The sequence below is a fragment of the Myotis myotis genome, unplaced genomic scaffold (assembly GCF_014108235.1).
Source record: "Myotis myotis isolate mMyoMyo1 unplaced genomic scaffold, mMyoMyo1.p scaffold_m19_p_38, whole genome shotgun sequence".
NCBI classification, from domain to species: domain Eukaryota; kingdom Metazoa; phylum Chordata; class Mammalia; order Chiroptera; family Vespertilionidae; genus Myotis; species Myotis myotis.
In genome coordinates this window covers 1,511,901-1,523,123 of record NW_023416344.1, presented here as the reverse complement: position 1 = coordinate 1,523,123, position 11,223 = coordinate 1,511,901, and the positions used below count along the sequence as shown (strand labels likewise).

Here is an 11,223-nt window from a genome sequence, read left to right as displayed (position 1 = left end):
TCCTCAGTGTGGGGCCTGCAGGAGGCAGCTGATCCATGATTCTCGCTCATCATGGATGTTTCTCTCTCTTTTCCCACTCCCTCCCTGGAATCAATAAAACACACGCGTGTACACACACACACACACACACACACTCACTTATATTACAAGATAGAAGATAGCTATGCACGTTCAAAGACATTTAACTTTTGCCCCAGCCCTAAGCGGTTTGGCTCAGTGGGTAGAGCGTTGGTCTGCAGACTGAAGGGTCCCAGGTTCCACTGCAGTCAAAGGGCACCTGCCCGGGGTCGCAGGCTCGATCCCCAGTGCGGGGTGTGCAGGAGACAACTGATCAGTGATTCTCTTATAATTGATATTTCTCTCTTTCTCTCCCATCCTCTCTGAAATCAATGAAAATCTATATTAAAAAAAAAAAAAAAGTGCTCCCCATCGGGCAGGGCACCTGGGACACAGGAGCCCTTTCTATCCCGCCCTCCGCGCTGGCCACGCCCCTGTCCCCGCCCCCGGCATGACCACGCCCATGGCCCCGCCCCCGGCCCGGCTCCCGCAGGCGCAGGCGCAGAGGGCGGCGCGGGCGGAATGGGGTCTGCAGCGGCGGCGGCGGCAGCGGCGGCGGCCGGGGAGGGGGCGCGCAGCCCGAGCCCCGCGGCCGTGTCGCTGGGCCTGGGCGTGGCCGTGGTGTCGAGCCTGGTGAACGGGTCCACGTTCGTGCTGCAGAAGAAGGGCATCGTGCGCGCCAAGCGGCGAGGTAGGGCGGGCGGCGGGTGCGGGGGTGGAGGGGTGCCCGCCATCGGGGGCGCCCGGGGTCCCGCCTCCGCCGGGGAGGGAAGGGGCCGCGGCGCGCACGGACCCATCTCCACCTGGGCCGCCCCCGAAGCCACCAGAACCCCCCCCCTCGGGCGCCCCGAGCGAGCGGCGCGAGTTGTGTCGCCGCCACCGCTTCTCCCTTCCGGGGGCAGGCGAGGCCTCGTTCCGGTGACAGGGTCGGTCCCCCCGCGGCTTCCTCCTCCCCGGTCCGTCCCGAAAACCGCCCGGTGGACGGGGGCCCCGGCCCGGCTCCGCGGGGCCCCGGGAGCACTGCGCGCTGCGCCCGGGTCCTGCCTGGATCCTTGTGGGGTTCGGGCGTGACCCCCTGACCCCGAGCGAAGGAGATGCCAGGCCCGTGAAGGACCCCAAAATGGGCCCGCGGAGCCCCGCGCGGGGGGGAGGGGACCGGCCGGGAGCCTGCGCGGCCCCTCGGCGCCCGGAGGCGGCAGGTGGATGCTGTGACCCCGGCAGCGCCGGTGGTTAGCGGGGGCCCCCCGAGCGGCGACCTAGGACCCGGGAGGTCACGGCCGCTGCCCGGTCGGGGCACAGGCGGGGCTGCGGGCGCGATCCCCAGGGTGCGGCGACTCTCTCATCATCATGGATGTCTCTCTCTCCCTCTGCCTTCCCCTCCGACATCTATAAAAATATAATAGAAATGGATAAATAAAAGTTAAAACGTTAAAGAAGAAAAAGAGCCCGCCGGGGCAGGACGAGACTGCCCGGGGCGTGCGATGGAGAATTACATGCATTTCAAGTTCACATTCCAGACGCGCCCTCCATCGCAGCCTCAAGTGCCTGCGGACACAGACCGAGGGGCCTGGAACGCGGAGGGGAACGATCACGTCACCGGTATTTTGTTTATGGCTTTAATTAATATTCATTTCCAAGAGGAAGGGAGAGGAGAAACGTCCAGGATGAGAGAGACTCGTGGGCCGGCCGCCTCCTGCACGCCCGGCATTGGGCATCGAGCCCACAACCCGGGCAGGTGCCCCGACCGATCGGGCATCGAGCCGCGACCTCCTCCTGGTTCCTAGGTCGACGCCCGGCCCCTGAGCCACGCGGGCCGGGCTGAATGTTAAGTTTTACTGAACTTTCCTGAAGGTGCCCAGAGCTGAGTAACTGAGCCTGTGGCCTCTACCGGGTCACGGGATCCGGAGCCCTTGCCCGGCCTGAAACGCGGTAGCCCTGTCAGCCGCCATCCAGCGCCGAGGGGAGATCTCCTCTCCGATAAGGAAGGTGGTGAGAGCAGTGAGAGTTAGAGCCGGGGGCCTGGCTTCCTTCCTGGAGGTGGTTTCCGTACGAAGAGGAGACAGGAGACGTGGAGTCCGGGCTCACTTACTGTCATGGTGCCTGGGGTGCACTGGACCCCGAGGGGCAGCTCTCCCTGGGGGTCGGGTGGTGTCTGGGGCTGGAGTCACCTCAGGCTTGACTGACCGGCTGCAAGGTGCCTCCCCCCTCACCTGTGTGTTGCGGGGGCGGGGGCAGCGGGAGCCGCTGGGGGTGTGCGGAGCCCCTCTCTCCTCACCCTCCAACCAGCTGAGCCACTCTGGACGGGCAACATTATTGTTTCCAGCTTCAGTTTTCATGTCAGTCTTTTATTCAGCTTGTAAACCACTGCCTTCTTTTTTTAAATTTTTAAAATACATTTTTATTGGTTTCAGAGAAGGGAGAGAGAGAGAAACATCCATGATGAGAGGGAATCATGGATCGGCTGCCCCCTGCACGCCCCCCACTGGGGATCACGCCCACAACCCGGGCCTGTGCCCTTGACTGGAATCGGACCCAGGACCCTTCAGTCTGCAGGCCGACGCGCTATCCGCTGAGCCACACAGGCCAGGGCAACCTCCGGCTTCTTGCTTTCCTGACATGTGTCTCACTCTGTCCTAGGTACCTCCTACCTAACAGACGTGGTGTGGTGGGCAGGCACGATCGCAAGTAAGTACCCTGTGTGCGGGAGGGGGGGGGCTTGATCTCCTTCCTCTCCCCCTCCCTCCCTCCTCCCTTCCTTCCATCAAGAAAATATATTTCATTGATTTCAGAGAGGAAGAGAGAGAGAGAAACGTCCACGATGAGAGGGAATCATGGATCAGCTGCCTCCTGCAGGCCCCCCACTGGGGATGGAGCCCGCAGCCCCGGCCTGTGCCCCGACGGGGTTAGAACCAGCGACCTCTTGGTTCACTGGTTGAAGCGCGACCCCGAGCCACGCGGGCTGGGCTGCACGGCTCTTTCTGAAACAAGGACATGTTGCCCGGCCGGTGCCAAGATGCCCAGGTTGGGCTTCTCGCGAGGAGTGGGCGAGCAGCGGCTTTCTCGGGGCAGGGCCTCTGCGAACCGGCGAGGGCCCTGGTTCTAGTGATAACCCGTCGCTTCTCTCGGGTCTGATTCCAGTGGCTGTTGGCCAGATCGGGAACTTCCTGGCCTACACGGCGGTCCCCACGGTCCTGGTGACGCCCCTGGGTGCCCTCGGCGTGCCGTTCGGGTGAGAGCTGGGACCCTGTGTTTTGGGTTTTCACGTGTTGTTTACATAGACAGACAGAAACGTTTTATTTTCAGTGATTCTGTTCAAAGAGTAGAAGTGAAATTGTCGCTAGAGAAAGTTCTTTGGTATTTTACTCGACGTGGTTTATTTCTTCCACGTTCAGTCGTGTGAATTACTATTTTTTAAACTCTCTCCTAAGGGTATTTTCTCCATTGATTCCTAGAGAGAGTAGAAAGGAGAGAGAGAGAGAGGCATTGATGTGAGAGAGACACGTCGATTGGCTCCTTCCTGCTTGCGCCCTGACCGGGTCCGGGGATCGAACCTGCAACCCAGGGTCATGCCCTTGGCCAGGAATCCAACCCGTGACCCTTCCGGACCTGCACACCCTGCATTGGGGATCGAGCCCGCAACCCCGTAGGCCACTGCTCTAACCACTGAGCACCGGCCAGAGCTTAAGTGTTTTGATCACGAGTTGTCATTATGTTAGCAATTTTAACATCCCACTTTCTTACCTAACGTAGGTGCTTTGATTATTTTTTTAAAAAATAAGGTGCATTATTTTTAATTTTGTCCGTCGTAAAGCTCCCTTTGCTGCTCTGGTGTATTTCATATCCACTGGATAGCACAGCAAGTTGAGTCCTTCCCTGTGTCTTGGCTGTGCAGAGAGTTCATATGAAAGTCCTATTTGTGTTGAATTAACTCCAAGAAGTTGCCCGTCTCTCTACTCTTACAAACTAAAAAGTAAATTCCGGCCGCGAGGAAATGTGGGTTTTCCTAAGGAACTGCTGTGAGTGGGGACGGCCGAGGGTCCGATCCCAGCCTGGATCCCTCTTTTCTTACATCGAAGGTCCATTCTAGCCTCGTACCTTCTGAAGGAGAAGCTCAACATCTTGGGCAAGTTGGGGTGTCTGCTCAGCTGTGCGGGGTCCGTCGTGCTGATCATCCACTCCCCGAAATCCGAGAGTGTGACCACGCAGGCCGAGCTGGAGGAGAAGCTGACCAACCCAGGTGACCCCCTCTGCCGCCCCCGAGCTCGTGGGGGGACCCCGAGGCCCCCTCTGTCCAGGTGCGGAGTGACCCTGTCTCCCGGCCCGGCCAGGGCTCCGCTCTGGGCCTCAAGCTGGGGGCCACCCGTGTCCCGGCCCCGCTCCCCCCATGTGACTTACCTTCACGGTCCCCCCGAGGTCACTCTCTCTTTTCTGTGCATTTTAAAAAATACATTTTCATTGATTTTTTGAAAGAGAGGAAGGGAGAGGGAGAGAGAGATGGAAACATCCCTGATGAGAGAGAATTGTGGATCGGCCGCCTCCTGCACATCCCCCACTGGGGATCAAGCCCACGACCCGGGCACGTGCCCTGGACCAGAATCGAACCCGGGACCCTTCAGTCCTCAGGCCGACGCTCTATCCACTGAACCACACCGGCTAGGGCCCATGATTCTCTCTCATCGTGGATGTTTCTCTCTCTCTCTCCGTCCCCCGTCGTCTCTGAGGTCAGTAAACACGTTTTTAAAGCCACAGTCACACGAGCCGGGCGCTCGCCGTGTCTTGCAGTGTTCGTGGGCTACCTGTGCATCGTGCTGCTCATGCTGCTGCTGCTCATCTTCTGGATCGCGCCGGCGCACGGGCCCACCAACATCATGGTCTACATCAGCATCTGCTCCCTGCTGGGCAGCTTCACCGTGCCCTCCACCAAGGGCATCGGGCTGGCCGCCCAGGACCTGCTGCACAACAACCCGTCCAGCCGGCGCGCCCTGGGCCTCTGCCTGGTGCTGCTGGCCGTGCTGGGCTGCAGCATCATCGTCCAGTTCAGGTACATCAACAAGGCGCTCGAGTGCTTCGACTCCTCCGTGTTCGGGGCCATCTACTACGTGGTCTTCACCACGCTGGTCCTGCTGGCCTCCGCCATCCTCTTCCGCGAGTGGAGCAACGTGGGCCTGGTGGACTCGCTGGGCATGGCCTGCGGCTTCACCACCGTCTCCGTGGGCATCGTCCTCATCCAGGTGTTCAAGGAGTTCAACTTCAACCTCGGGGAGATGAACAAAGCCAACCTGAAGGCGGACTAGGGGGCGGCGGGGGCGGGACGGGGCCCGAGGAGCAGGCCACGGGTGTGGTTTCGGGACCTGATTTGCGGCGAAGGACGAGAGCCGCGACGTGGCTGGCGTTGGAGCTGGTGGCACCTCGGTGGGTGTGCGGTCCGTGGGCAGCGGGGCCTCTCCTCTCCGGGCTCAGGCTGCTCCTGGCGCCGTCTCTGAGGAGCGGGACCCGTGTTCATTGCCGTGACCCCGGAAGCTGTCGTGAGTCCTCGTTCCTTCCAACCTCCTGACATTATTTCACGTGGAGAAGAAAGACGGGCTCTTCGCGGGTCGTCCTTGACCAGAGGGTCCCGGACGTGGCCCGTAGGCGGGTCGTTCTGCGTTGAGCCCCTCTGGCCTCGTCCGCGTCAGCGGTCCGTGCGTTCACTCGTGTCTGATCCTCTCTGAGCTGGCTCTCCCTCCCCGGACACCGAGACGCGTTCGTGGCAGATGGAGCGAGAAGAGCGCTGGCTGGCAGTGCCGCGCTGTCGGGGGCCGTCCGGTAGCGTGAGTCAATTTCAGTGCCTTTATCACTTGAACTGTATTCACTTAGTCTGGCTGTGGCTGTGCGTCTGCTCTCTGGGCTTACAGTAACGCTTACGCTGTCGTGTCACCATGCAGAACACGCGTGTGTACAGGGGCCGTAGGTAACGGCGTGCCCGTCTGTGGGCAGAGTCAGGACGGAAGACACGTGAGACAGGGTTGGCCCGTTCGCACGTCATCGTCGCCCAGTAAAGACGGTGCTGGGAGGAGCAGGCAGTCCCTCATCCGTCCACCTTCGTCTGTGCGGCTGGGATCCCGAACCCAGTGCGGCCCACGTCCTCTGTCCGTGAACGTCCGGCCGCTCAGAAGACGTGACTTCTGTCCCCTGATCGTACAGCTGTTAGACGGGAGGGTGCGTGGTCAGCGGCTCACCTGTGATTCGGGAACGAGGTGGAGGGCCCAGTGAGGCCGAGGCCCGTCCAATTGGAACAAACACACAGAGCGAGTTTTCAAAGAGTTTCCAGCAAAAGGGGAAAAGGATGGGTTTGGCCTGCGCCCCGCTGTCTGGGACAGCAGAGCCCCAGGGCCGCTCGCCGCCTCTCCTTCAGCTTCTGAAGTGCAGTGTCTTGGCCGCCGGCGAGGCCAGGATTTGGGTCAGAGACCCTCCGCGCGTGTGCCCTGGGGCCAGGCCCAGAGCGAGTGACGCGTGTTTCACGGGAGACCGTGTCCTTCGCGGGCGAGGTTGTAGCGAAACGGACTGTGCCGCGCTGGAAGGCAGGGCTGGGGCGTGGACTCCGTGAAGCAGACGGCGGCATCGGGTGATCCCCAGTGAAAGTCATTCCCAAAAGAAAAAACAGGCTTTTCCGGCCAAAACCAGAGCTCAAGACCCATGGCAGGTCGTCCCCTCACCTGTGAACCAGGAGGCGGCCTGAAGTGCAACGGCTTAACAGAGCGAAGGGCCCATTGATGATTAAAAGTTCATGAGACGATCATGGCTCGTCGGGCTCCTGAGCTGACAGCAGCAACGAAGTTACTTAAACGTTAACAATGTCTACTTAATGAAAGTCACCGCAGACACAAAGTCATCGGCCCTCATCAGCTCTCCGAAGGTTGGTTTCCGATCATCAGCCGTTTTAGGGACCCGGGGCCAGTTCACTGCAGCGACTTGCATGTGAGGCTTAGCTGCAGGCCGGTTGGCATTCCTTCTACAGGAGGAGGTATTGTCTGGGTGGCCATCCCTATGGTTTTTTTTATATTGTTTTTCTTGTGTGTGCTTTTTTTATATTTTTATTGCTTTCAGAGAGGAAGGAAGAGGGAGAGAGAGAGAAACATCCATGATTAGACAGAATCACGGATTGGCTGCCTCCTGCAGGCCCCGTACTGGGGATCAAACCTGCAACCCGGGCCTGTGCCCCGACCAGGAATCGCACCGTGACCTCCTGGCTCCTAGGCTGACGCTCAGCCACGGAGCCACGCCGGCCCGGCCGCTGTTAAACTTGCCTTTTTTTGCAGAAGCTCATCCCAGCCGCCCGAGGTGGCTTTGCTCTTCCCCTTCGGGCTTCCGGTCGATGGAAAGGGGACCATCAAAGGCTGTGGTCGTCTCTGGTTCCCTCTCGACAGCTCAGCCCTGTGCGGGCTCCGGGCCGGTTCCTAGACGGTTGGCAAAGCCCTCGAGACCCGGGTCTCCAGGGGAGGGCGGCCACGTTGGTCCGAGGAGACGGGGAACCTTGTTGGGAGCGACACCCCTTTACCAGCCCGCGTGGCTCACCTGGAGCCGCCCCCAAGTGCTCTGCTGGCCGACCTCCGCCCCCGGCTCTTTCCAGACGCGACTGGATCCCGGCTGGGCCTCCTGTGGCCGAGTGGGAAGCTGGACGGGGACGCGTCCTTGCGCCCAGTCCTGCTCTCTGTCTGATGGGCTCCAGGGGTCGGAAGGCCTGGTCCCCCCAACACCCGCCAAGTAGGACTGGTCGGAATCTGGAGAACCGCCTCCTCAGGGACCAAAGGCCACAGGCGCTCCTCAGCTGAGACTTGCTCCCAGGACGCCTCCGTGAGTTCCCCGCATGTGCCGCTCCCGCCCGCACTTGGGAGTCTGAGACTCCGGTTGGAAAGGGAGAGATGTTTGCCACCAGACGTCACACAACCCGGTTGATCCTGCCAAATACCTCGCTTCCTGCCTTTCTCACGCCCACTCCCCTCGTCCTGGGGGCGGACTCCTGTCCTTGAGCTTCAAGGTGACTTCACATCAGGCCAAATCCTCACCCTCCATTGGGTCCTGAGAAGATGGAGGAGGATGGAGATGGGAGGAGGACCTGCCTCATCTCTAATGTATTTCCATGCACATTTCCCACATGCTAGCAAATGCACAGAATAATTCTGTTTTAAGGAAATGTCTGTTACATCAAAAAATATCTGGTAAAAGAATGGACACTCGGTGGGGAAGGACGAGCAAGTAAACGTGTTTTCCCCGTGCCCGGTGGTGCCGAGCGCAGCCGAGGCCGGAGCGCGCCCGGGAGAAGGATCTGTGTTCTTTTCTCTCTTTCTCCTCGAATCGTGCAGTTCTAGGCGAGTCCCTGTACCTTTCTGTGCCTCAGTTTCTCTACCTCGAAAAGGGAGGGGATGGCTCTGGGGGGCCTGCACTTGGGCGCCTGCTGGCAGCCTCGGGTGACGGGTCGGGTGTGGGGGGCCGGGGTGACCCCGTGGAAACGCGGCCGTCCGGCCTCCTGTCTGCTCAGGGCCACACAGCTTCAAGCACTGACTGAGCAAAGGTGAAGTGCGTGGGTGTGAAGTTGGCATCATTCCTCGAGGCTTTAAGCTCCCTTCTGTTTGTCTTAAAAAGCAAGGGTTTCCTGTATCCCGCCGTCTCCCGGGGATGAGCCGGGCGTGTAGGGGCTGCACGGGGCGAGCCGGCCGGCGGCGACCAGCTCCCCGCAGGGTCTGCGTCCGCGGGAGAGCCGATGGGGGTGAGCCGGGCGGACGCTGTCGCCTTAGGTTTGCAAAGAATGAAGCCGAGCCTCCTGCTTCCAGCCGCGTCCCCCAGACCACGAACCACCCGGCACAGGTGGACGTCAGGAGCTCCCGAGCCCCTAGTGCCAAAGGACGGGTCCCACCCGGAAGGTCAGGATTCCGCTCACCTGTCGGAATAGAACAGCAAACCCCCCGCCTACACGCACCCCCTCATGTCACTGTTGCACCCCGGAAAAACCTAAGGCTGTTTTTAATATCGCTCCTGAGTCTGTCTTTGCCTTTTAAACAACCATTCCTTTCCTGTAAAATGGGACACGATCGGGAAAGAGGACGACGGCGAGACGGAGCCTGTGCCCTGACGGGCTGCGTCTGTGTTTCCATGGAAACGTCCCGGGAGCTCCCAATGGCCGCGCGCGCTAAGACCTGCTTCCCTCGCTGCGCAGCAGCCCGAGCATGTGCCGCCTGATGTAAACAGAGGCTGTTGATGAAGTTTTCCGATATTTACTACCCCGGGTGTGTTTTAAAATAAATAACGTTTCTAGCCGAACCCGCGTTGTCTGAAGTGTCTGCTCCCGACCTGGGGAGGCTTCACCTCCTTCTCAGTCCAGCGCTTCCCGTTTTCCTGCAGAAACAGGAGCCCGGTCCCCTCCCGACGGAGGACCGGCCACCCCTGCACGTCGTCGGGCACATCTACGAGACAGGAAGGAGTCGCCATGTAGTGACTACTTTCTCTTTTTTAATGTTTTTATTGGTTTCAGACAGGAAAGTAGCCAGTATTTCCTATGCTGCACTTTGCCCCCCGGACGGCTCTGCACCTGCCACTCTGTCCGGCTCCAACCGCCAAGTTCCTGGGCTTGTGCCCGACCTGGCCGGACCGTGGGGCCTGCAGGAGGAGCCGACCAGTGATTCTCTCTCCTCATGGATGTTTCTCTCCCTCGTCCTGCCTCTCTCTGAAGCCAATTAAAAATATGTTTTTAAAAGGATGAATTAGCCCTGGCTGGTCGGGCCCAGTGGGTAGAGCGTCCGCCTGTGGACGGAAGGGTCCCAGTTTCCATTCCCCATCGGCAGGTGCAGGGTTGTGGGCTCGATCACCAGTGAGGGGCGTGCAGGAGGCATTGATGTCTCTCCCTCTCCCTTCCTCTCTGAAATCAATAAAAATATTTGTTTTAAAAAGAACGAATTAAACAAACTAAATGCAGTTATTCCCAGATTCCTACCAAATGAGCCCTAAGCTGAACCCACCGCGTCCCAAGGACTTGGCCACACTTCACTGCAGTTACCCCCCCCCCCCCCCCCCCCCCCCCGCCACCAGCAATTGGTCAAGCCCTTCCGCGTTCCAAACACACCCCGCCCATAGCTCTGGACCAGCCTATCCGCGTTGTCAGTCCGGACTACAGCATTTGGTCCCACCCACAGCCCTGATCTAGCCTATCCAGGTTTTCCTCAACCCCCGGATACCTGGGCTCTGATCTAGTCCCGCCTTCAACACTTGGTCCCGCCCATAGCCCTGCACCAGCCTATCTGCTTTCTTTACCACCCCCGGATATCCGGTCTCTGTTCTAGTTCCTCCTCCAGCACTTGGTCACGCCCATAGTCCTGGTCCAGCCTATCCACGTTGTCAGACACGCATTTGGTCCCGCCCAATCCACTTTTCCATCCTATCGGCGCTTTTCGACTACCCCGGATGTCCGGGCTCGGATCTAGTCCCTCCTCCAGAACTTGGTCCCGCCTATTACCCTGATTCAGCCTATCCGCTTTGTCTGCCACCCCAGGATATCCGGCCTCTGGTCAAATCCCGCCTCCAGCACTTGGTTCCGCCCAGTACCCTGACCGAGCCTATCCGCGTTGTCTGCCACGCCCGGATATCCGGGCTCAGGTCTAGTCCCGCCGCCTAGCACTTGATCCCGCCTATAAGCCCTGCTCCAGCCTATCCGCGTTGTTAGACACCCATTTGGTCCCGCCCAATCCACTTTTCAAGCCTATCGGTGAGGTCCGACAACCCCGGATATCCGGGCTCTGGTCTAGTCCCGCCTCCCAGCAATTGGTCCCGCCCATAGCCCGGGTACAGCCTATCCGCGTTTGCCTCCCCCACCGGATATCCTGGCCCTAATATAATCCCACCTCCTGCATTTGGTCCCGCCCTTAGCTCTAGGATAGCCTATCCACATTGTCCGACACCCATTTGGTCCCGCCCAACCCACTTTTCCAGCCTATCGGAGTTGTCCGACAACCCCGGATATCCGGGCTCTGATTTAATCCCGCCTCCAGAACAAGGTCCCGCCCGTAGCCCTGGCCCAACCTATCAGCGTTGTCTTCCATCCCCGGATATCCGGGCTCTGGTTGAGTTCCGCCTCCAGTACTTGGTTCCGCCCATAGCCCTGGTCCAGCCTATCGGCATTGTCCGACACCTCGGATA

The 11,223-nt window shown here is 59.9% G+C and overlaps 1 protein-coding gene across 3 annotated transcripts; it reads left to right on the top strand.

Annotated features, from left to right (window-relative positions):
• Positions 1-555: 555 nt before the first annotated feature.
• NIPA1 (NIPA magnesium transporter 1) lies at positions 556-9,354 on the top strand. Of its 3 annotated transcripts, none has more exons than XR_004966768.1 (6): positions 556-748; positions 2,695-2,742; positions 3,196-3,286; positions 4,134-4,294; positions 4,840-6,952; positions 7,356-9,354. XR_004966768.1 is itself a non-coding variant. In XM_036303583.1 (6 exons), the coding sequence occupies exons 2-6, from the start codon at positions 1,539-1,541 to the stop codon at positions 5,349-5,351; spliced, it is 930 nt and encodes a 309-aa protein (XP_036159476.1). In that variant the 5' UTR covers positions 618-748; positions 1,461-1,538; the 3' UTR covers positions 5,352-9,354. The 3 variants fall into 3 exon arrangements, 2 of the variants coding, with proteins under 2 accessions (XP_036159475.1, XP_036159476.1); XM_036303583.1 differs by adding an exon at positions 1,461-1,656 and having other exon boundaries at positions 618-748; positions 4,840-9,354; XM_036303582.1 differs by having other exon boundaries at positions 4,840-9,354.
• The last annotated feature ends 1,869 nt before the right edge of the window (positions 9,355-11,223 follow it).

Bases quoted from the DNA above. Each gene is read 5' to 3' on its own strand.
- NIPA1 (XM_036303582.1), top strand. From the start codon at position 580: ATGGGGTCTGCAGCGGCGGCGGCGGCAGCGGCGGCGGCCGGGGAGGGG. The intron at 2,743-3,195 runs GTAAGTACCCTG...GTCTGATTCCAG, and splicing joins GTGGGCAGGCACGATCGCAA to TGGCTGTTGGCCAGATCGGG. The intron at 4,295-4,839 runs GTGACCCCCTCT...CGTGTCTTGCAG, and splicing joins GGAGAAGCTGACCAACCCAG to TGTTCGTGGGCTACCTGTGC.